Source organism: Rhinopithecus bieti, unplaced genomic scaffold (assembly GCF_001698545.2).
Source record: "Rhinopithecus bieti isolate Rb0 unplaced genomic scaffold, ASM169854v2 scaffold_45389, whole genome shotgun sequence".
Lineage (NCBI taxonomy): Eukaryota > Metazoa > Chordata > Mammalia > Primates > Cercopithecidae > Rhinopithecus > Rhinopithecus bieti.
The window spans coordinates 67,823-91,027 of NW_016818806.1; the positions used below are offsets into that span (position 1 = coordinate 67,823).

A 23,205-nucleotide genomic window follows, 5' to 3' on the forward strand; every position below is an offset into this window, starting at 1 on the left:
AAAAAAAAAAAAAAAAAAAAAGAACCCTGGTTTAGTGATTCTGGTGACAGCTTCCTACCTCTCCACCCATCACTAACATCATTGCCCCAGCACCTAAGTGAGGACAACAGAAAATTCCCCACACCACAGCATGAAAATTCAGTTTGGGGTGACGTTCTTGTCAAAAGGTTCCCCTTCATTTTCTTCTTTTTTTAAGGCACATCTCAGAGAACAACTCTTCATCTTCTGGCCTTCCCCTTGTACTAGGCCTTGGGAAGTGTTTTTTAGATAATTCTCTGATCACCAAAGCATAGAATCCCATAGGGCAGCATTTGAATAAACTATTCTTTGACTTAAGTTTTACTAATTTATTTTCCTATTTGCCTATTCCTTTATCATTTAATTGAGTTGGGAGCTTGGGAGTGGAGAGGGAGGAAAAATTTTCAAAATTCCCAAGGACAAACTACAGGTATGGGGACAGGTGTGGGGATTATCCTATTAATGGAAGACTCTAAACATTGTCCACCTACATCACACCACACACAGAATCAGCCTTTCCTTTCTCGCACTCTCTTTCTGTCTCTCTTTCACACACACACACAGACACACACACATACACACACACACACACACACACACACTTCCATGTAGCTATCAACCTAATTTCCCAAGAGCCATATCTAAGACATTTAACTGGAAACTAAAATTTAGCTTAAAGAACAGTATCAGTTGTTCTTATACCACCCTGTTCCCAAATCCCCGATCCATTTCAGAACTACTAGTAAAATCATCAGCTATAGTGTCATGGACTTTTTGGAATCCTTAAGCCTCAAATCCAATGGCTCAAGATGGTGGAGCTGGAAGGGAGTGTGGGGTAGAGGCCAGATGAAGGGTAAAGCAGGAAAGGCTTGTGAGAGGTGGGATGGGGTAACATAGATTACTTTTTCTTCCTTTGGGTTTTCCAACCCTTCCTCCACACCGGGAAACCTCATCCCACAAAAGCACAAATGAGAGAGGCCTGAGGTATTGATGACTTTATTATTCTGCAAGTACACATCCAGGGGCCCAGCCCCTGGGCCCAGTAACTCAGCTACTCTTTGTGGCCTTCTTTGTGGCTTTCTTTGTGGGCTGCCACGCCCATCTTTATCACAAGTATGAGGAATTCCTGGAAGTTAATTGCGCCATCGGTGTTGATGTCCAACTCTTTGAACCAGGCATCTGCACCCTTTTTCTGTCAAGATTGAGGAGAAGAAGCCAGAGTTTAAAGATCTTAGAGACAACCGAGGCATGGCCATCTACAAAGGGCAGTAGGGAGGACCGCTGACCCAGGGCAGCCCCAGGACCAGGTAGAGAGCCCCCACCACACCCAGCCCCTCCTCACCCTGATATACTGAGGACACTCGGTCTCTAGCAATTTCTTCAGGTCATCCTTGTAGACAGCATGGTAATTCCCCTTTATCAGGGAGTACTTGTGGTAGACCTGGATGATGGAGTCCAAGGCTTTCTCCAGATCGGTCAACATGATGCCCACGGACTTGCCCCACCTGAAAAACAGAACCCTCTTGGGAATCCCATGACAGGGAGTTTGCATCTGCCCAGGGCAGCACTCAGTGGGTTCATGCCCCAAGCGATGGCCTTCTCCTGGCCTGCACTCTCCAAATAACCAAACCAGCAGATGGCTATGGCTCTGGTGGGAAGGGTGGGATGATAGGGATACAGGTGTGGGAAGGGGAAGGGTCCATTCACACAGAGGCATATGCACACACACGGGGCCTGTCGACTTTCCTTACCACTCCACCCTCTGCCCAAGAAAGGTCCAGCCTAGGAGACAGTGTGCCCTTACCCACTGGAAGGTGCTGGAGGATGCACTCCTTCCTTATTCCTGCTTCACTCCCCACCTACAGGAGTATCTTTGCTCCAGACCTCCCTGAGGTTTATCTCTCTTCTCTCAGGAAGGCTGCTCCTCTTCCCTGACCCTCCCCAAGGGAAGCCCAAAGTGTGGGGCCAACCCAGACAGTCCCACTTACCAGGTCTTCTGAAAGACAGCAGACAACAGACATGCAGAGCTGAGAGGCAGCTCCCTTTTATAGCGGTTAGGCTTGGCCAGCTGCCCACAGCGTCAGGCCATCAGAGACAGCTGCTCCCTGGCAGAGTTGCTACAGTCTCTGGTTTCTCAACCAGGTGAATGTGGCAATCACTGCGCAGAATGAAAATTTTGGGTGGGGAGGTAGGAGAAGCGGAAAGAGGAAGGCATTTGCTAGGCAATAGTGCCCAGAAGAAAAAAGCAGGAAGTGGGGCTCTTTTTCTGGGCTACCGACATCCACTTGCTTGATCCACCAGATTCCCACTCCCATTCCCTCTCCACTATTGTGACTGCTAATCCCCTTCTTTGTTGGTCAGGCTATACATCCCTGAAATTGAATTGAAGTTGAATGCATTCCTTGATGGCTTCCATCCGAGTTTTCAAGGGTCCAAAGACCACAAAAGGGTTGAGAACACTTGTCCTGGCTGATGGCTTTTAGTAATGAAAACTATTGTTCTTGTTACTAAAAACTAAAACTATTGTTGTTGTTCTTTTTGGTGGGTGGGTGCTTTGTGGGGAAACGTGTTGTTGCCAAGGGCTATATCCATTCCTACCCTGCTGCCTACACTCCTCCATTGCTCTCCTGTTCTGTGAAGCTGGGGATGGACCATGCCATGGGAGATGGAGGCTGCTTGGGCTCCCTCAGCACTGCACAAGGGCCTGAGCCTTGGCATAAACACAGCAGGGAGACTTTCACCCTCTCTCAGTTAATTATTGTGTCTGAGACCCCAGGATCACAGGCTGAAGAAAGGAAGCTAACTCTGAGGTAGTGGAGGAGAGGGGTTCTTTGGAGAAGCCAGACATGCTTCATGCCTAAGAGGAAAAGAGGAGGTGGCCAATTCCCCAGGATTTCAGGAGAAACAAATCCTCTCCCCACCACTAACAAAATGCCACTCAGATTAACTGGCTTCCAACTCTGAAGAATGTGGTGTGTTTCTGTTGTTACAAAGAAAATATTTGTAAAACAAATATCTGATAATGGATTAATATCCAGAATATAAATGAATCCCTACAACTCAACAACAAAAAAACAAACAAGCCAATCAAAAAATGGGGAAAATACTCGAAATTAAGATATACAAATGGCCAATAAGCACATGAAAATTACTAATCTTTAGGAAAACATGGAGCAGAACGACAATGAGATACCACCTGACACCCACCAGCATGACTACTACTTCTTTTAAAACCCAGAAAATAACAAATGTTGGCGAGGGCATAGAGAATTGCAAGCCGAATGCACTGTTGGTGGGAATGTAAAATAGTGCAGCTGTTATGGAAAACTGCAAGTTTGTTCCTCAAATAAATAAACACAGAATTACCACATGATCTAGTAATTCTGCTCCTGGGTATATATGCAAAAGAATTGAATGCAGGGATTCAAACAGATGCTTGTACATTCGTGTTCATAGCAGCATTATTCGCAAGAGCCAAAAGGTGAAAGCAACCCAAGTGTCCCTCAACAGATCAATGGGTGAAGAAAATGTTTTGTGGGGACATGTGTTGTTGCCAAGGGCTAAATCCATTCCTACCCTGCTGCCCACACTCCTCCACAGCTCTCCTGTTCTGTGAAGCTGGGGATGCACCATGCCCTGGGAGATGGAGGCTTCTTGGGGTCCCTCTGCACTGCACAAGGGCCTGAGCCATTGCATAAACATACAGGGAGCCTTTCACCCTCCAAAATAAATCCAGCTCTCTCTGGATGTGAGCCACTGGGGACCCAGCACAGAGCCCAGCACACACGATGACAACAGCCACAATCACTAATCGGAGCAAATCATGGCAAAATACTAGTTAACACTCACTGGGCATTTCCCACATCCAGGAACTATTCTAAGTGCTTACTTAGATTAGTTGCATTATTTGCATTGATCATTTAATTCTCACACTAATCCAATGACGTACTATTATAATGCCCATTGTACAGATGAGGAAACTGAGCCCCACAGAGAGACTTAGTAATTCAGCGTATCAAATGATTGAGTGACTCATGGTGTAATGTGACAGCATCCACTTCCTATTCCCGCCTGTAATGTCTTTTGTCCCGGTAATGTCCTCCTCACCCTTCCTGATCCAGCTCAGGCATCATCTGTTCCAAGTCCATCCCTGATCTGCCTGCCTTCACGCCATCAGTGCAGAGTTAATTCTTCTCTCCTCCACACTACCCAAATCCTTACCCAACACAGCATTTGCCCTGCTATGTTATGATTCATTTGTTTATTGTCTGTCTTTTCTTTGGGACCAGGAGACCATTTAGAAAAGAAATCACATTTCTTTTCACAACCCTAGGGCCTGGCACCTACTAAGTGTTCAATTAATACTTATTGAGGGGATAAATGACTGCAAAATTAAGTTTGGCCTTTCCCTTATCCAAGGCAGAAATTCTCTTTATCACACTCAGCCATCTTAAATCATTTCTGGAAGAAGGCAGGGTATAAATTCATCAACCAAATGCAGTCTAACTTCCTTGACAAAAGGTGAATCAAGCTCTTATAGGAAAACAATGCCATTTCTGACATGACAAGTTTTCAACCAAGGATCCACCCTTGGTTAATACCTATTATTCACCACGTACTATCCTATGTGACCTGGCCTAACAGGACCTTCCTGAAAGCACCACATCATATTTTCAAAGTATTTTGCATCCACTGACTCATTTGATATTTCCAGCAACCTTGTGATGTGGACATTACAAGTATAATTATCCCTATTTGACAGATGGGGAAACTGAGGCATAGGGCGTTACTCCAGGTCCTTTCCCAGGTCCAGTGAGGGAGTCCTGAGCGGTGACCTCCTCCCCACACCATGTACAGGCTGACCGGCAAGGTCATGAAATGTCGCCCCCTCCCCAGAAATTGTGCCCCTGGACAGACAGCCTTGAGTGCTTTGGGGACAGCAGGAGCCAGGCTCAACTTACCTTGCAGCAAAAGGTATCAGGACTTGGGTAAGCATATGGGGGGAAAGGCAGAGGCTGTAAGCAGCCTGGTGGACATGGGGCAACCTAGAGGGAGCGGAACCTGGTCATGTTTACAGGAAAGGGCTCAGTCCCTGGGTGTGTCCCAACAGACCTGACAGGCCCAATCCTGAGGCCAAGGAAATGAGGACAGAGCAGGCAGAGCTGGTGAAGAAACCCCCAGAAGGGGGCAGGAGAGGGGCAGGGAAGGCTCAGGCTGGGCGCCCCTGCTTCTTACTCAATGCCTGTGGAGCCCAGCACCTCTCAGGTGAGACAGATATTTCTCCCCTGGGCCTGGAAGAAGAGTGGCCTAAGTAACTCAGGCAATGGTCTTCGTGCCTCTAGAAACAGCCAGAGGCCTGTGGGAAGGAGCACAGATCTAGGTCATCAATTCCAGTCCCACGGGCTCCAATTCTGCATTCCTTCCCCAAGAACCTGCTGAGCGTTTATGGGGACGCTGAGATCCTGTCTCAGTGGAGAGTATGAAACAAGCACAGTGCAGCAAAAGATGCCCCTTCACAGGAGAGAATGAAAACGGGAATGGGGTGCAGACGTCTCCCAAGGAGGGTCCTGAAAGGCAAACTAAGCTGATGGCAAGTGTGGGAGGGACAGCAGGCCAGGTCTGGAGCAACGGGGGCAAATTCTGCCCCAGAGCCTGACTGATGAGAAAAAAAGGTCTGCAGCTCAGCTCCAGGGACAACCCACCGTGTTTGGCGCAAAGGCCCAGATGGAGAAGGAACCAGATCAAGTTTCTTAAGTGATCCTGCAGTCCTGTGCACAGGTGGTGTATCACCTTCCATCACTCTTTCAAAATCCATGATTTCTATCTCAGTAAGCTCAGGACACCAGTTCCCAGACCAACCCTCAGAAAAAAACAACCCATGACAGTGGGCTCTGGCAGTTCCTGAAGGCAGAGGAGACCCTCCCTAAGAGATTCTGCATTAGTTTCCTGGGGTCCCAGGAGAGAGGAAGAGGAAAAAGAAACAGAGCAAGCGCAGGGGCAGGTCTCAGGCGGGTGGTGTCAGGGACACCGGAGAACTTGGATCAGTGGGTCATGAATAGCCCTGGGTCAGGAGTAAGCCTCACATCCATCATCATGTTGTAGAAAAAAACAGACCCAACTCTTCTCTCCTCCAGGAAGCCTTCCTGGGTTGACTGTCACCCAGGTTCTACTCATTGCTGTTCCCTTAACAGGTGTCTGTGGTTCTGCCAGGCTGGATTGTTGGCTCAGCTCCTGTTAGTGTCTGACTCAGCATGTGCAAACCCAGGACACAATTTTCCCTGCAGACTGGCTCCCACCCAGGCACCGATGTCCCATGCCAATCGCCAGCGCCTGAAACCTCCACCTCATTCTGGATCCTCCTCTCCCTCAGTCTGTGCCCAGGTCTGGGCTTTGACGTTCTGCCTTTTCTGATGCCTCCTCCCTTCCGTCCCCATGCAGCTGTTTACCTCCTCTTCACAGCCTCCAACTAGGCTGTGCAGGTCTGCTCTGTCTTCCTCCATCCCAAACCCCACCACTAATTTCCTAAAGCAGAGCTGGTCCCAGGGCCCTCGCCCCCTTCCCACACTTAACAACTCAGGATCCCTTACCAAAAGGATGAAGTCCAAATTCCAATGCTCAGTTTTCAGGGACTTCCAGACTCTGGTCCTAACCCACCCATTCAAGCTGACTTTCTACTCTTTTCTCCGTGAACGCCAATTTCTGAGCAAACTTTCTGTTGCTCCCGGACGTACTTTATGATTTTCTACTGTTGTTCCCTCTGCTAGAAATGCACCTGCCTCCCTATCCTGGTTTCTTCCCAGGCTCAGCCCCACCCTTGCTCGCTGATTCTTGAGGCTCTCTTTCAGAGCAGGGATGCTGCCAGAGGGGCATGTTAGTTCACCCTACCCTCACCCCATGCTACCACCTGCGTGGTGGGTAAGTGAGTGACCATGGATGAGGCCTCACTGTCTATCTCCCCAGGAAAGGAGACTCTTCCTTCTCAGGCTGAACACTGCAGGTGGGCACTGTCTCCCCATCAGATGGGGCCCCCTGGAATCAGAGGTGGTGTCTCCCCCATCAGATATAAACTCCCTAGAGGAATAAGCTTTGTCTGCCTCCCCAGACAGGGAGTCCCTAGAGATATAAGCTGTGTCTCCCCCTCCAGACAGGGGCTCCCTGGAGATATAAGCTGTGTCTCCCTCCCCAGACAGGGAGTCACTGGAGATATAAGCTGTGTCTCCCCCCCTCAGACAGGGACTCCCTGGAGATAGAAGCTGTTTCTTCCCCTCAGACAGGAGCTTCCTGGAGGCAAGGGCTATTTCATTCATCTAAAATGGATCTTTCCCAGGTTGGGACTGAAACTTCTTTTTCTGGATTGTAGGTGAAGCCCAGAACCATATACTGACAAGTCCTTGGAAATATGTATGAAATTGCTTTATTCTCTCTCACACTGCTCTCCTTTCCACAGACATGTACAGACATGTGCACACACACAGAGACACACACAGCTGGGTTCTCCATTCAGTTCCTGATAGCCAGACCACACCGCCTCCTGGGTCAGGCTCCGGTGGGCAGGAGGCTGCCTGAGCTCCCTCTAGTAGAGGCTGTGTTGAGCACAGTGGTGAGCGCACAGCTGCCGGTGGTACTGCAGGTGGTAGTCCTTCACCAGCTTTCCCAAGATGTAGAGGAACTCATCGAAGCAGATCTGGTTGTCCTTGTTCTTGTCTGCAGCCTGGAACAGTTCTGTGATATAGTGCGGCTCCTTCCGGCCCTGAGAAGCGGGCAGAGTGTCAACCACCCACCCAGGCATGCAGCCCACCTGCCAGGCTCCCCACAGCCCACTGGGAGGGGATGGGGTAACTGTGGCCTGGCCTTGCCTGCAAGGGCTTACAGGAAATGACTCCTCACTCCAATAGTCAGTGACTAGGACTCTGAATGCTGCAAAATCAGGCTCAAGGGACAGGGGCATGGTGGGTGCCCCCATAACCAAGCCTGGAGCTAGTTGCATGTGTGCAGACAAAGGAGGTAAACTGGGCACCACTGATGGTTAACTGTCTTCAGTGCCCAGGCAGCCCTGGCATCCCAGATGATTTTGCATCCACCGGCAGCAGCTGTTTATGCCTCTCTTCACAGCTGGGCTGGAGGCTCCTCTGGAGGGACACCCCAGCCAGGGCTTCCTCAAGGCAGGGCAGTGCCTTCCTCCTCCACACTGGGAGCTCCCCAAGAGCAGAGTCGACCTGGCCCTCGAGTCTGCATCCCCAGCGCTGCTGCAAGGCTGGTGCCCAGGGGGTCAGCGGTTTGCATGCCTGTGCATTTGCCTGCTTCGGGAGCAATTCCCAGGCAGATGCACAGCATGTGAACCTCTGACCCCCTGGGCGCTGGGCCCACGTAGAGCGCAGAACGAGGGAAAGGACACAGCCAGTAGCCCTGGAGCTGTCCAGGTTGTTCTGAGGCAGGCGGCCCAGATATGGCCCTGAGGGCTGAGAAATGGGGATCGTAGAGGAGAGGAAAGAGGCATTTGAGGTGGAAGGAACAGCATGAAGAAAGTCACGGGCCAGAGCACAGCACAGGGACAGAGCGGGAAGACACAAAGTGGATATTGGGAGCACTGGGCAGGGCAGATGAGGCAGCTTTCAGCAAGATTTGGCTGGTGGGCATGAGGAGCCAGTGTGAAGCCCTAGAAACCATTTGGGGGAAACAGCTGTGGGCAGGTTTGCAGCCTCTGTCTCCTCAGGGCCCACTCCCACCACCCGTTCCTGTGATCTTAACTGTTCCACAAAGCTGGTCACCCAGAGAGGAGCTGGAGGCTTCCTGCCTGGGACAGGCTCTCCCAGCTTCCCTCACCTCAGCCCACTTTCCCCAGGGCTGCCCTCTGTGTTCAGGGTCTGTCCCCAAGGGCCCCGTACCCCAGTGGGGCTTTGAGCCCCATGAGTGCAGGGTCCGGGCTGTCCTGGTACAGTTTGCCCTAGAAAGGACAAGGTTTCCTGGAAACAGGACCACCCACAATCACTTCCCCCTCGCTCCGACCCTCTCTACAACCCTCAGAGTAACACTCCAGTAAGCAGACGCAAGGCTGGGGAGACGGGAAGTGACCAAAGAAGAGCCTTTTCCTGGATGGAGTGGCCTTGAGTCAAGATGGACCAGAAGTCCTCTGGAGATGGCAGTCCAGACACCCCGGGGCATGGATAGACAGGAGGACCCCACAGACACCCTTGCAGGCCTTGCAGGTCCCAAGGAGCCCAGTAATCACGGGTCTGGGTCTGATGCCAAAGAAGATGGGCAGGGCCTGAGGGCTGTCTAAGCCTGGATTTGGGAGCTGGGCCTGTCCAGGTCTGAGAGATTCTGGGGACAGGAGGTGGAAGGGGAAGAATGTTTCCTAACCCCACCCTACCCTACTCCTACTCTGGTTAGGGGGGCCACTGCAGCCCCTGCTATCCCTCCCCCATGCATGGGAGCAGGAGGGCCAGGCTTGTACAGCCCAGGAGAAGGGGCTGAACTCAAAGGGCTTGGAAGGTGGCATGGGGTGAGGGGCAGAGGCACTGCCTCGATAGGCCTGTGGGCAGAGGGGAGGTGGAGGGACTGTACTCAGGAAGTAGATGGGCAGAGGCATAAACAGGTTTGGGGTTAGGACTGAGTTCCAGGAAATCAGCTAAGTTTGGGCTGGAGGGAGGCCAGGCAGGGAGTTCTGGGAGAGGGAAGGACAAGAAACACAGCGGTGCCGGGGCCACCCCCCTGTGGCCACAGATCCCGCCGTCCCATGAATTAAAGATTCTCAGGGCCAGGAACGGTTGCTCACATCTGTAATCCCGGCACTTTGGGAGGCTAAGGCGGGTGGATTGCTTGAGGCCAGGAGTTCAAGACCAGCCTTGCCAACATGGTGAAACCCCATCTCTACTAAAAATACAAAAATTAGCCAGGCGTGATAGTGGCCGCCTATAATCCCAGCTACTCAGGAGGCTGAGGCACGAGAATCACTTGAACCTGGGAAGCGGAGGTTCCAGCGAGCAGAGATTGCGCCACTGCACTCCAGCCTGGCCACAGAGTCAGGCCCCATCTCCAGGAAAAAAAAAGAAAAAGATTCTCATGAGAGACAGCGCCCTCTGTAATAACCTCAGCATTTGCTTTCAACACTCACTTGCCACCCCAGAATCCACCGTGTACCACTCCCCGGGCCCCACTTCAAACCCCACCCTAATCCCAGACCCTGCGCACCAAGCTGTCCATGAAGCGGGGCACGTTGTCCACGAGCAGGGCCTGCAACTCCTGCAGGGACAGGGTCTCCACATCGCCTTGCCGGGCTGCATACTGGTGGAAGCAGTGGATGATTTGGAAGAGGGATTCCTCCACTGGGGTGTCTGTCATGACTGCTGGGCCCTGGCCCCGGGCAGGGGGCAGACGTGGAGGCGCAGGGGTGCAGCAGCCGGGGACAGTGGGTGGAGAATCTGGGAGGAGAGAGTAGCACCTTGTCCCAGCCAGTCCACAGCAGATGGTGCTTCCTCCAAGAGCCTTCTCCCTCTTGTACCTGCCCACATTCCAGCACCCAGTCTCAGGCCACCAGGACCTCTGCACTCATCCGACCCCATGCAAACGTGACTCAAAGTCGCTGCCCTGCAAGAAGCTTCCCTGAAAATTCTCAAGACAGGGCTCTGTTTGCTGGGACTGAGGGATTCCCAGACACAGGAGCTGTATCCTCCTCCCTCCAACCTACCCCAATTTAACAGATGCCTCAAGTCAAGAATGGGGAGAAACTAAAGACTCTGAAGCAAGTCAGTGTTTGTGTTGCTTTCCAATAGAAATATTTTTAAACCCTTGAAAAGGCAGAATCCGCACTACCATAAACTGTCTTGTGCGACAAACAGAATGTTAGAATAACCACACTATGCAGAAAACTGGGCCCTGCTCTGGAGCGATTGTTTTCTTTCCCAGTTGAATGTACAGGCAGCAAGTGGATCCCACCTCTCTTCCTGCTGCCACCACACTGTGCCACCCTCTCCAAAGGGAGTCCCCGTGCCATCAGCACCATCCCTTCAGCCCTTACATCCCACGGCCCCCCCGGAGCCTCTGTGCAGCTCCTCTCTGGTGCTCTGATGCCTGTGACCTTCCACTCCCCACTTCCGGTGGAGATGAGACCCCAGTTTTCGGGCGACAAGATCTCCCTGTCAGGTCAGCAGTGCTCCCTGGACTCTGCAGATAGAAATCACGACAACTGCTGCTTCCACCGCTCGTGGAGCCAGCCTGGCATCAGGTGAACACTTTATACAAAGTATCCCATATCCCACGTAACCCTCACGTGGGCCATAGGAAGCAGGCATCATTACTCCCATTTTCCTAAGGGGAAAATGAAACCCAGAAAGGATAAGCAATTTCCCCAAGATCACACAACCGATCTACCTGGAGCTTTGCTCAAACCCATGTCTTTGGGAACAAGCCCAAAGGCATGCTTTCAGTTCGGGTCCTACACCCCTCTTGGGCCATGATTGTACTGTTAGGATGTCCATCCACACTGTATGTGTTCTCTAAAACAAGTAATCTGTACCCACCTCTGCTTTTTAGAACCTGCACAGACTCAACACAGACCTTCACCCCACAATTCTCTTGGAAGAGGCACTGACCTGTCACGGTTGAGGTGAGGATCCAAATCCACAGATCCAGCCTGTATTGATCCCAGAGATTCCCCAGCGCTCAGGCAGGAGGCAGCTGTGTGAGCTGGGGACCCACCACCAAGCCCCACATCCCACCCATCCTCAGCACCTCCAATTATGGCAGCCAGTGTTGTGATGCTTCACAGGTCCTTCAGCAGCAGGACTGAGCCTTAATTGCATTCCTCAGGTGACATCACAACACTTAACTTCTAAGATTAACTCAACCAGTTTCAGGAGCCCACATCCCTCGGAGCAGGATCTGAAGCATCTAAGAATCACAAAAGGCCCCATTATCTATCTCCCTGCCTCAGAGCTTGTCCTCCCAGCTCCAGGGTTTGGGTGGGATCAGACACACACTTAACTACATCTCCCTGGGATGTCCTCCCTCAATTAGCGAACCCCCAAACTCCACCGTCATGAAGCACATTCATTCCTTCATTCATTCAAAAAACATTCTTGAGTACCTACAGTGTGCCAGGCCTTCTGCTAGGCAATATGCATCAGACACAGGGCCAGCTCACAGGGTGGGGACGTGTGAGGGGACAGTCACACACTGTCACTAGGCACGTGGAAGCCAACTGAGTGACACAGACAGGTGCTCCAGGCACCCAGAAAGGAACACCTTCCGCCTGGGGAGTTGAGGGGGACTTCCTTAGGGAGGTCATATTTCAGCTGCGACTGGAAGAGACATTTTGAGTTGCATGGAGGAAAGGAGGACCAGGCACTCCAGACAGAGGACACGGCACAGGCAAAGGCCTGGAAGTGCAAAAGAGACAGCGTGGCAATTCCTCAAGGATCTAGAACTAGAAATACCATTTGACCCAGCCATCCCATTACTGGGTATATACCCAAAGGATTATAAATCATGCTGCTATAAAGACACATGCACACATATGTTTATTGCAGCACTATTCACAATAGCAAAGACTTGGAACCAACCCAAATGTCCATCAATGATAGACTGGATTAAGAAAATGTGACACATATACACCATGGAATACTATGCAGCCATAAAAAAGGATGAGTTCATGTCCTTTGTAGGGACATGGATGCAGCTGGAAACCATCATTCTCAGCAAACTATCGCAAGGACAAAAAACCAAACACCGCATGTGGATGCAAAATACTCATAGGTGAGAATTGAACAATGAGATCACTTGGACACAGGAAGGGGAACATCACACACCAGGGGCTGTCATGGGGTGGGGAGAGGGGGGAGGAGTAGCATTAGGAGATATACCTAAGATAAATGACGAGTTAATGGGTGCAGCACACCAACATGGCACATGTATACATATGTAACAAACCTGCACATCGTGCACATGTACCCTAGAACTTAAAGTATAATAAAAAATTAAATTAAATTAAATTAAATTAAAAAGAGTACGACCTGCTCAGGGGATGGAGTCCACAGGGTGCACCATAAGAAGTTAGAAGAAACAAGGCTGGAGATGCAGGAGGGAGACAAGACCGAGAGACAGGACCAGANCATTCTCAGCAAACTATCGCAAGGACAAAAAACCAAACACCGCATGTGGATGCAAAATACTCATAGGTGAGAATTGAACAATGAGATCACTTGGACACAGGAAGGGGAACATCACACACCAGGGGCTGTCATGGGGTGGGGAGAGGGGGGAGGAGTAGCATTAGGAGATATACCTAAGATAAATGACGAGTTAATGGGTGCAGCACACCAACATGGCACATGTATACATATGTAACAAACCTGCACATCGTGCACATGTACCCTAGAACTTAAAGTATAATAAAAAATTAAATTAAATTAAATTAAATTAAAAGAGTACGACCTGCTCAGGGGATGGAGTCCACAGGGTGCACCATAAGAAGTTAGAAGAAACAAGGCTGGAGATGCAGGAGGGAGACAAGACCGAGAGACAGGACCAGAAGACCCTGTGCCAAGCTACATCTGGAACTTTATCCTACCCAGTTCATAGTCTGTCATGGAGGCAGACATCTAACCAAAACTCCGAGGTACTGTACTTAGAAAAGCACCACAGACTTGGTGCCAAACATGCACCCCCTACCTCACAACCCCTACCACCCATGGCCAGGGCAAGACTGTGATACACAAACAAGAGAGGAAGCTAATAGAGGATTTTTTAAATCAGTAGGGTGATGGGTGGGAGGTGAAAGAGAAGCGGCAGAACCAGATTTGTTCATTAGTAAATCACCAACTGCAATGTGGAAGTCACCCTACTCTGAGGGGGCCAGACCTTCAGGCTTGACATCCCTACAGATGCTACCTGGGCCCTTGTGTGAGTGATGGGTGGGGTCCCCCCTGCCAACTCACCCCAACACAAGACTTCTCCCAGCCGGCCCCTTCTACTTGGCCCCATTTCACCCCACACAGCTCCCTTGGGAGGGCCCGCACAGGCTGATGACTGAGTCTTCCAGAAGGGGGCGCCAAAGGACAGATCATCAAACCAGAGACTCCATCTATACATCCCTGAAGGTTGGAGAGAAAATCATAGGTAAATGCTGAAGCCAACAGCTTTTCCAGTTTGCTGGGTGAGCCTTTATCTACTCAACATAATGATTTCCCCAGCAAACAAGTGCTTCATCAATACACTTTGTTTCTAAACTAAAAACATAGCTTGAATTTCTCAGCATTGCCAAGCTAGAGCCACAAAAAATTGAATTCTTTGGTTCAGCCATCATTACCCTGGCAATTTATCCCAAAACAATTAATTAAGCAGATGTTAAAAACAATAAGCAGGAAAATGTCCACCATGGCAATGTCTATAACCAAGAAACAAAAATAAAAGCAAAACCTTAAAACTATCTAATTAACAAATTTGGTATACCCATATGGTTCACCATTGGACAATTGCTGGATAATAGCTTGTTGTTCAGAAGGAACTTCATTTCTGACCTATGGCTGGGGATGGGGGCAGACTGCACTCCTTTTCTCCCTACCCTCTGTTCACTCTAGGATAAAACAACCCCCTACACCATGCCAATACCCAAGTGATGATCCCTTGCACAGCTGCGCTGTAACTGCACTTTTTGCTTGATGTTATGCTGTGAACATCTCACATGCTTAATCAATGCTAGCCTGATTTTTAGCGAGTACATTGCGATCATCTGTTTGCATTTATCAGAATTTGTCTTATGAATCCATTATTGTTAGACATTAAATTACTTTTATTTATACATTTTAATGTCACTCTTCCTTAATGTTTATCAGAATTTTGCCACATGATAGGTGCTAGGTGCCCCTGTGCTAGGTGCTGTGGAGAAAGGGGGTGGAAATGAATTGAATAACTCATAGTCTGTAGGTGGAGACAGACATCTAGCCAAAACTTCAGGGTACTGTACTTAGAAAAGAACCATAAACATGGTGCCAAACATGCATCTCCCATGTCATAACCCAACCACCCATGGCCAGGGCAAGATTGTGATCTTGACAGACACAATCTTCATGTCTTTCCAGTGTGCAGACCAGTCACTGAAAGCAATGTCCTGTGACATCCAGAAGCCAGTATAGCAAAGGAGTAACGCTTTCTGGTGAAATTGAGAAAGGAGGTTATCTGAAACTGGCCCTGAAGCACCCCCACCCCCGTTCCTGCCACACCCAGGGTTTTATACACCTCAAGGATTGGAAATACTTCAAGAAGGATAATATTGAATTTCTGACTAAGAGAGCAGTGAGGTGGTGGTGGAAAGGATCAAGTAATTACCTTAAAAAGTAAAGAAATGTAATATGGTACTTGACGATGAAGTGGGTTATACTGATGGCATATTGAGGGATTTTTGCCAGTTCTCACCAACGTATACCTATTTTCTTCTCTCCAGACCTTTTTTATCTTTAGGATTAAAGCAACCTGATATCCCAGTCAACAGCCTCAAGAGTATCTGAAATGTGTGTTAGATGGGCTGTGCTTGAAGGGGGAGCTGCTGGATGCATTAGAACCCTCACAGAGAATGTGATAAAGAGAAAGAAAGGGTGCATTATTGCCGTGTAGAGAATAAGAGTAGGATTCGAGCATAGGGAATCCCTAGGCTGCTTCTGTAGGACCAGGAGGCTGCTGGAGAGTGAGAAGATGATTAACAGTATTAAGTTCTTCCTGTTTGCTGAGCACTGCTCCATTACATCCACCCATTCATCTCATCTTCTTAACAATTGCTGAAGAAGCCCAAGGAATAACAATTACAGGAGCATGCTGGGGACACAGCTAGTAATGCAGAGGCACGTTTCAAACCCAGGCCCATGGGCCCCACATACCCGTTCTCATCCACTACGTTACCTTGTCCCCGAATAACAGGGAATCCAACGTTGGGGAGAGCAGGAGAAGGGCCCTATGGTTAGAAGAAAGAGCTAGAACAGAGATGCTCAAGTGAGAGCCAGCCTGGGCTGATGGAGGGGCAGAAAGAAGGGCTGGAGTGGTGTAAATGGAGCCCAGAGAGACAGGAGATGAAGTCTGAGGGGCAGGCAGAGGACAAGCCAATGAGGACTTTGCAAAATTTGGACTTTAAGCAGGCTAGGAAGCCACTAAAAGGCTTTTAGTAAGGGATATGCCATGTTCATAGTAGCTTTACATGCTATTGTAAAGCTGACAGTTCTCCCAAACGTAACATATAGATTCAGTGCAATCCCAATCCCAAAGTTCTTGCTGAAATTATAGAAATTGACAAGTTAACTCTAAAAAGTATATAGACAGGCCAAGAGTAGCCGAGAGAATCATGAAAAAGAAAAGACATGGGAGGATCCACAGTACTAGACTTTCAGATTTATCATAATAACTCTGGTAACTAAGATACTGCCCGGCTGGTTCAAGGACAAACAGATCAACAGAACTAAACAGAGGCCTGAGAAAAAGACACACACGTGTAGTATATTTATTCTGTGACAAAAGTGGCACTGCTGAGCATGAGCTTTTCGATACATTTTATGGGATCAATTGGATGCTCATTCTCATGAAACTAGACCTCACAAGCAGACAAAATGACAATTCCAAGTGGATTGTAGGTCTAACTGTGGAAAGTAAAGTCATAACGCCTCAATAGCATATGCAAAGACATTCAAGCCCTCCGTCTTGAAGATTTACTTCTATATTTTCTTCTAAGAGTTTTAGTTTTAGCTCTTATGTGTAGGGCTGTGACCCATTTTGAGTTAATTTGTGTGTACGAAGGAAGGAAGGGGTCCAGCTTCATTATTTTGCGTGTGGCTGCCCACTTGTCTCAGCACCATTTGTTGGAAAGACTATTCTTTCTCCATTGAATGGGCTTGGCAGGCTTGTTGAAAATCAATTGACTGTGAACGTGAAGGCTGAGAACACTTTATCACAAACTCTTAGCTTCACCTATGTAAAGATATCTTCTCTCTGCTCTGCCTCCTGTTAAAATCTGACATGACTCTTGCTCAAAACAAGTTTTGTTTCCCGAGTTCTGTGGCCTTGTCTCATGCAGAGCAATCAATCATGTCCCATTAACCCACTCCCCACCCCCACTCCACGTCCACCCTGTGGGCCATGGCCTTGCCCTTTCCCAGCTGCTTTATCATCTGCTTTTTCAATTAGGACTATGTTTAAAACATTTCCCCAATTCTGAAATATTTTTGAGTGATTGATTCCAAGCAGCTACATTATATGGAATTCCTGAACCATTCTGCCTATCTACACTTCTGACTCCAAATGTGTGGGAGTTATATTTCCTTTTTTTAAAATCCCCACACCAACCAGTTCTCCAACTCTCTGAACACCACCAGGGTATCCTGCAATTCCATTCTGACCTTAACTACCCAGAGTTAGCACAGACCCCACAAGGTGAAGGCTCAGCCCCACAACACTGCCCCCACTTCAGATGCCAATCGCAGCACCTGACCTCCCATACTTCTGACTGACTGGCTAAAATTGGAGGTTTCTAAAAAACCCCTCCTCAGGTTGGATAATCTGCTACAAGAGTTCACAGGACTCAATGAGGCACTTTACGCATGATTACTGGTTTGTTACAAAGAATACAACTTAGGAAAAGCCACGTGGAAGAGACACACAGGGCCACCTATGAGGGGCAGCACGGAGCTCCCAGGCCCACCCCAGGCACCCACCCTTCCGGCACCCCACCCGCTCAGCAGCCTGACAGCTCTCTGAACCCCATTGTTTGGGGTTTCTATGGCAGTCACTTTATTTCGGCATGGTTGGTTAAATAATCAGACACTGGTGATTGAAGTCCTGCCCCAGCTGCTCTCTGGAGGCCCAGCCTGGGACTGAAAGCCCCAGCTCTCCAATCACATGGTTGCTTCCTCTGGCAACCAGCCCCATCCTGAAGCTGTCTAGGGGTCCACCAAGAGTCACCTCATTAGCACACACTCAGTATGGCTGGAAGAGTAACAAAAGATGCTCCCTCACCCCTATCATTCAAGAGATTCCAGGGGTTTCAGATGCTCAGCGTCAGGAACAGGGACAAAGACCAAATGTACATTTCGTATCATCACAGGGATTCCATGCGTACAGGCATCAAGATTTACGTAACCCACCGTTACTAAAAATTTAATTATCTTAATTTATTCCTGTTTCCACCAACTCCATTAACAATTGCATCCCCAGTATATGATTTTGTGCAGTGCCCTCTGGTAGGCATTGGAGAGAGAAAAGAATACAAATTAATTAAGAAAAGTCCTCTGCCTTTCAGAAGCTTTTGGTGAAGATCTCTTTTTTTTAAAGGTGCAAGATTAGTGCCCGACGTGGGACTCACAACCTGAAGAAGGGCGGAAACCGCGAAGGACCCAGGTACGTGCCTCCCTCAGCAACCAGGGCGAGGTGGGTGCTCGGTGGCGCCACCGTGTGGAAGCTTGGGAAACAGAAAACCAAGTCTGCACTCAGGGCCAGAGTTTCATCCTGGGCCTCTGACTGGGGCCAACTGTAACAGGAACAGCCCTGACTGTAAGTCAAAATTGTAAAGTCCCCCTTGGCCAGAGAACCTTCCTGCAGTGGCCTCCACTGCTTTCTCCAGCTTGCCAGTTTTAACCTACAGGGCCCAGCCTCCTCTTAAACTTGGGTGAGGTGAGGAATGATCATTGCCAACGTGAAATTTGGTTGAACAGACAAATTTCTCGGGGTACGCATGGGTCACTTCCCAGCTGTCTGTGTGTGTGGCCTCCGAGAAAGCAACCTCCTTTATCAGGTGAACAGAATTGACACTAAATCCTCCCAGCAAACCCATTCTAGACGGGATGGTGGGTGTTAGTCTGAATTGCACCATTTTGTAAGCCCCCTGCCATTTTGCAGAACCTCGTCAGAGTGAAAAATTCCATATGGATTCGGGCCGTGAGAAACATCTTATTCTGCCTAACCACCTGATCACAAGGCACAAGAGCACCCTTATCATACCCTGCCGGGCAAAGGCCCAACTGAGGGAACATCCCTATCGTATCCTGCGGGGCAAAGGTCCAAGAAACAGCCTATCACATCCGCCGGAAAAAGGTCCAAACCACCCGATCGTAGGAACATCTTATCACTATCCTCCCGGCGAGCAAGCCATACTGCCCAGACCCCCACCTAGACCTATAAATTACCCCAGCCTGTAAGTCTGGCGTTAAGCTGTTCCCACCTCCTCGGGTCTTGTGCTGGACATAGAACCTGCGTTGCCATAGAGCCGCCGACTCTCTCTGTGTCTTTCTTTAACCCTTGCCTTCCCTTCAAAACCTAACAGTGGGACCACAGGCTCTGGGCTGCAGCTGGGTATTCTCATCCTCCAGTGTGGATGGATCCTCCAGTGTGGGTGGCTCACAGCAGAACTGAGTCTGAATAATCTCTTCTGAACACCACGGAACGCTCTCTGTCCCGCTCTCCCAACTGCTGCTCGAGTCCAGTGATGCAGCCGGCCAACACCACCCGGAAGGACCCCAAACAGAACAGCTGTCTGTCTCGGAACATTCCTGTGGCTCCCTCTGCCCCGTCCCTCTCACCGTGGCTCCTGGAAGTGCTCTATGGCCTATTGAAAGGGCGCCCCGACAAAGCTTCCCCTGGTTCCCCCACCTGAAAAGTGATTTCCCCTGTTCTGAATTCCCACATACTTTATCTGAACCTTTCTGAAGACACCTGCCTCACTTGCTAGTTTGGCCAATGTTTATGGAGTTCTCTGCACTGAAGGCTGGAGGCACAATATAAGACACGGCCAGGCGGTTGCAAACATAGTGTGTGTGCAGCCAGGGCTGTCACTGAGATGTGCAGGGACATGGGGATGATGGCTCTGCCTGGAGAAGGCTTCACAGAGAAAGTGACCACTGAACTGCCTGGGGACCTGGGGCTTCCTGGCTCTGTCCCACTCCACTCTCTCACCACCCAGTGGTTTATTGGAGTACTCTCCTGGGGCCAGAGCATTGCTCAAAGCACGGTCCACATCCACTCCATCTCCCTGCCAGCCCAACATCCGCACACCCATAACAGAGTCAGCACTCACAGCATAAATGAATGGATAAAATACCGCAAAAAGAACAAATTGTTTTCTGTCCTCTTCCCTCAGCAACTTGAGATCTTCAAGAGATCCAGAAATATGTTGCTTCTACCTCAGACTGGGGAGAGGGTAACTCCCCAAAACGATGGAGGAGATGAAGATATCAACCAGCCAAATTCCTGTTCATGACCAGCCTGTTGTGATCTCTCCTGGGGGATCAGCAGTGGCTGGGAGGTTGGATGTGTGAGGGGGCGGGGTGGGTTTATGGAGAGTGTTTGTTCCAAACATGATACAGGGGAAGGGCTCACAGGTTTCAACCTCATCAGCAGGTGCAAAAGATAAGGCCCCTATTAAAGCTAATTTGCTGAGATTTTCATTTTAGCAAAAACAAATGATCAGTTTTATGGATGTCTCAAATATGTTTGAAATTTATGGAGAGGTTCCAAGATGGCCGAATTCCAGTCTACTTCTCCCAGCATGAGCAATGCAGAAGGCGGGTGATTTCTGCATTTCCAACTGAGGTACTGGGTTCATCTCACTGGGACTTGTTGGACAATGGGAACAGGACAGTGGGTGGAGCCCACGGAGGGTGAGCCAAAGCAGAGTGAGGCATTGCCTTACCCAGGAAGTGCAAAGGGCTGGGGAATTCCCTTTCCTAGCCAAGGGAAGCCATGACAGATGGCACCTGGAAAATTGGGTATCTCCCACTCTAATACTGTGCTTTTCCAACAGTCTTAGCAAACGGCACACCAGGAGATTATATCCCGCACCTGGCTCGGAGAGTCCCATGCCCACAGAGCCATGCTCACTGCTAGCACAGCACTCTAAGATGGAACTGCAAGGTAGCAGCGAGGTTGAGGGAGGGGCATCCACCATTGCTGAGGCTTGAATAGGTAAACAAATTGGCTGGGAAGCTCGAACCGGGTGGACCCCACCTCAGCTCAAGGAGGCCAGCCTGCCTCAGTAGACTCCACCTCTAGGGGGCAGGGCATAGCTAAACAAAAGGCAGCAGAAACTTCTGCAGACTAAAACATGCTGGACTGATAGCTTTGAAGAGAGTAGTGGTTCTCCCAGCACAGAGTTTGAGATCTGAGAACAGACAGACTGCATCCTCAAGTGGGTCCTTGACCACCAAGCAGCCTAACTGGGAGGCACCTCCCAGTAGGGGCCGACTGATGCCTCATACGGCCGGGTGTCCCTCTGAGACAAAGCTTCCAGAGGAACAATCAGGCAGCAACATTTGCCATTCTGCAATATTTGCTGTTCTGCAGCCTCCGCCAGTGATACCCAGGCAAACAGGGTCTGGAGTGGACCTCCAGCAAACTCCAACAGACCTGCAGCTGAGGGTCCTGACTGTTAGAAGGAAAATTAACAAACAGAAAGGACAACCACACCAAAACCCCATCTGTACATCACCATCATCAAAGACCAAAGGTAGATAAAACCACAAAGATGGGGAAAAACCAGAGAACAAAAGCTGAAAATTCTAAAAATCAGAGCACCTCTTCTCCTCCAAAGGGATGCAGCTCCTCGCCAGCAACAGAACGAAGCTAGATGGAGAATGACTTTGACGAGCTGAGAGAAGAAGGCTTCAGACGATCAGTAATAACAAACTTCTCCGAGCTAAAGGAGGATGTTCGAACCCATCGCAAAGAAGCTGAAAACCTTGAAAAAAGATTAGACTAATGGCTAACTAGAATAAACAGCATAGAGAAGACCTAAGATGACCTGATGGAGCTGAAAACCATGGCACGAGAACTATGTGACACATGCACAAACTTCAGTAGCTGATTCGATCAACAGGAAGAAATTGTAGCGGTGACTGAAGATCAAATGTACGAAATGAAGTGAGAAGAGAAGTTTAGAGAAAAAAGAGTAAGAAGAAACAAACAAAGCCTCCAAGAAATACGGGACTATGTGAAAAGACCGAATCTATGCCTGACTGGTGTACATGAAAGTGACAGGGAGAATGGAACCAAGCTGGAAAACACTCTTCAGGATATTATGCAGGAGAACTTCCCCAACATAGCAAGACAGGCCAACGTTCAAATTCAGGAAATACAGAGAACGCCACAAAGATACTCCTTAAGAAGAGTAACTCCAAGACACACAATGGTCAGATTCACCAAAGTTGAAATGAAGGAAAAAATATTAAGAGCACCCGGAAAGAAAGGTCAGGGTACCCACAAAGGGAAGCCCATCAAACTAACAGCGGATGTCTCGGTAGAAACTCTACAAACCAGAAGAGAGTGGGGGCCAATATTCAACATTCTTAAAGGAAAGAATTTTCAACCCAGAATTTCATATCCAGCCAAAGTTTCATAAGTGAAGGAGAAATAAAATCCTTTACAGACAAGCAAATGCTGAGAGATTTTGTCACCAGCAGGCCTACCTTACAAGAGATCCTGAAGGAAGCACTAAACATGGAAAGGAACAACTGGTACCAGCCACTGCAAAAACATGCCAAATTGTAAAGACCATCGAGGCTAGGAAGAAACTGCATCAACTAATGAGCAAAATAACCAGCTAATATCATAATGATAGGATCAAATTCACGCATAACAATATTGACCTGAAATGTCAATGGGCTAAATGCTCCAATTAAAAGACACAGACTGGCAAATTGGATAAAGAGTCAAGACCCATCAGTGTGCTGTATCAGGAGACCCATCTCACATGCAGAGACACACATAGGCTCAAAATAAAGGGATGGAGGAAGATCTACCAAGCAAATGGAAAACAAAAAAAGGCAGGGGTTGCAATGCTAGTCTCTGATAAAACAGACTTTAAACCAACAAAGATCAGAAGAGACAAAGAAGGCTATTACATAATGATAAAGGGATCAATTCAACAAGAAGAGCTAACTATCCTAAATATATATGCACCCAATACAGGAGCACCCAGATTCATAAAGCAAGTCCTTAGAGATCTACAAAGAGACTTAGACTTCCACACAATAATAATGAGAGATTTTAACACCCCACTGTCAACATTAGACAGATCAATGAGACAGAAAGTTAACAAGGATATCCAGGAATTGAACTCAACTCTGCACCAAGCGGACCTAATAGACATCTACAGAACTCTCCACCCCAAATCAACAGAATATACATTCTTCTCAGCACCACAGCACACTTATTCCAAAATTG

General features: G+C 48.9%; 2 protein-coding genes across 6 annotated transcripts in view; both read right to left on the bottom strand.

Annotated features, from left to right (window-relative positions):
* Nucleotides 1-998: 998 nt before the first annotated feature.
* S100A8 (S100 calcium binding protein A8) lies at nucleotides 999-2,149 on the bottom strand. 3 transcript variants are annotated; one of them, XM_017857545.1, is made up of 3 exons: nucleotides 2,007-2,149; nucleotides 1,361-1,523; nucleotides 999-1,210 (listed from the first exon to the last, which is right to left on the bottom strand). In XM_017857545.1, exons 2-3 carry the CDS (start codon nucleotides 1,499-1,501, stop codon nucleotides 1,070-1,072), a joined length of 282 nt encoding a protein of 93 aa, XP_017713034.1. In that variant the 5' UTR covers nucleotides 1,502-1,523; nucleotides 2,007-2,149; the 3' UTR covers nucleotides 999-1,069. The 3 variants fall into 3 exon arrangements, with proteins under 3 accessions (XP_017713034.1, XP_017713033.1, XP_017713035.1); XM_017857544.1 differs by having other exon boundaries at nucleotides 1,361-1,540; XM_017857546.1 differs by lacking the exon at nucleotides 2,007-2,149 and adding an exon at nucleotides 1,823-1,937.
* Nucleotides 2,150-7,443: 5,294 nt separating this feature from the next.
* Nucleotides 7,444-23,205, bottom strand: part of LOC108518857 (protein S100-A15A) — a 32,272-nt gene continuing 16,510 nt past the window's right edge. The window contains exons 2-4 of one of the 3 annotated variants that reach the window (XM_017857547.1): nucleotides 13,953-14,108; nucleotides 10,210-10,439; nucleotides 7,444-7,768 (exon numbers count right to left, since the gene is read on the bottom strand). In XM_017857547.1, the coding sequence (XP_017713036.1) occupies nucleotides 7,592-7,768; nucleotides 10,210-10,439; nucleotides 13,953-14,106 (561 nt within the window). In that variant the 5' untranslated portion in view covers nucleotides 14,107-14,108 and the 3' untranslated portion in view covers nucleotides 7,444-7,591. Of the gene's footprint in view, nucleotides 7,769-10,209; nucleotides 10,440-11,609; nucleotides 11,694-13,952; nucleotides 14,109-19,175; nucleotides 19,224-23,205 lie in introns of those variants that run through there. The other 2 variants (XM_017857548.1, XM_017857549.1) reach the window with 2 other exon arrangements.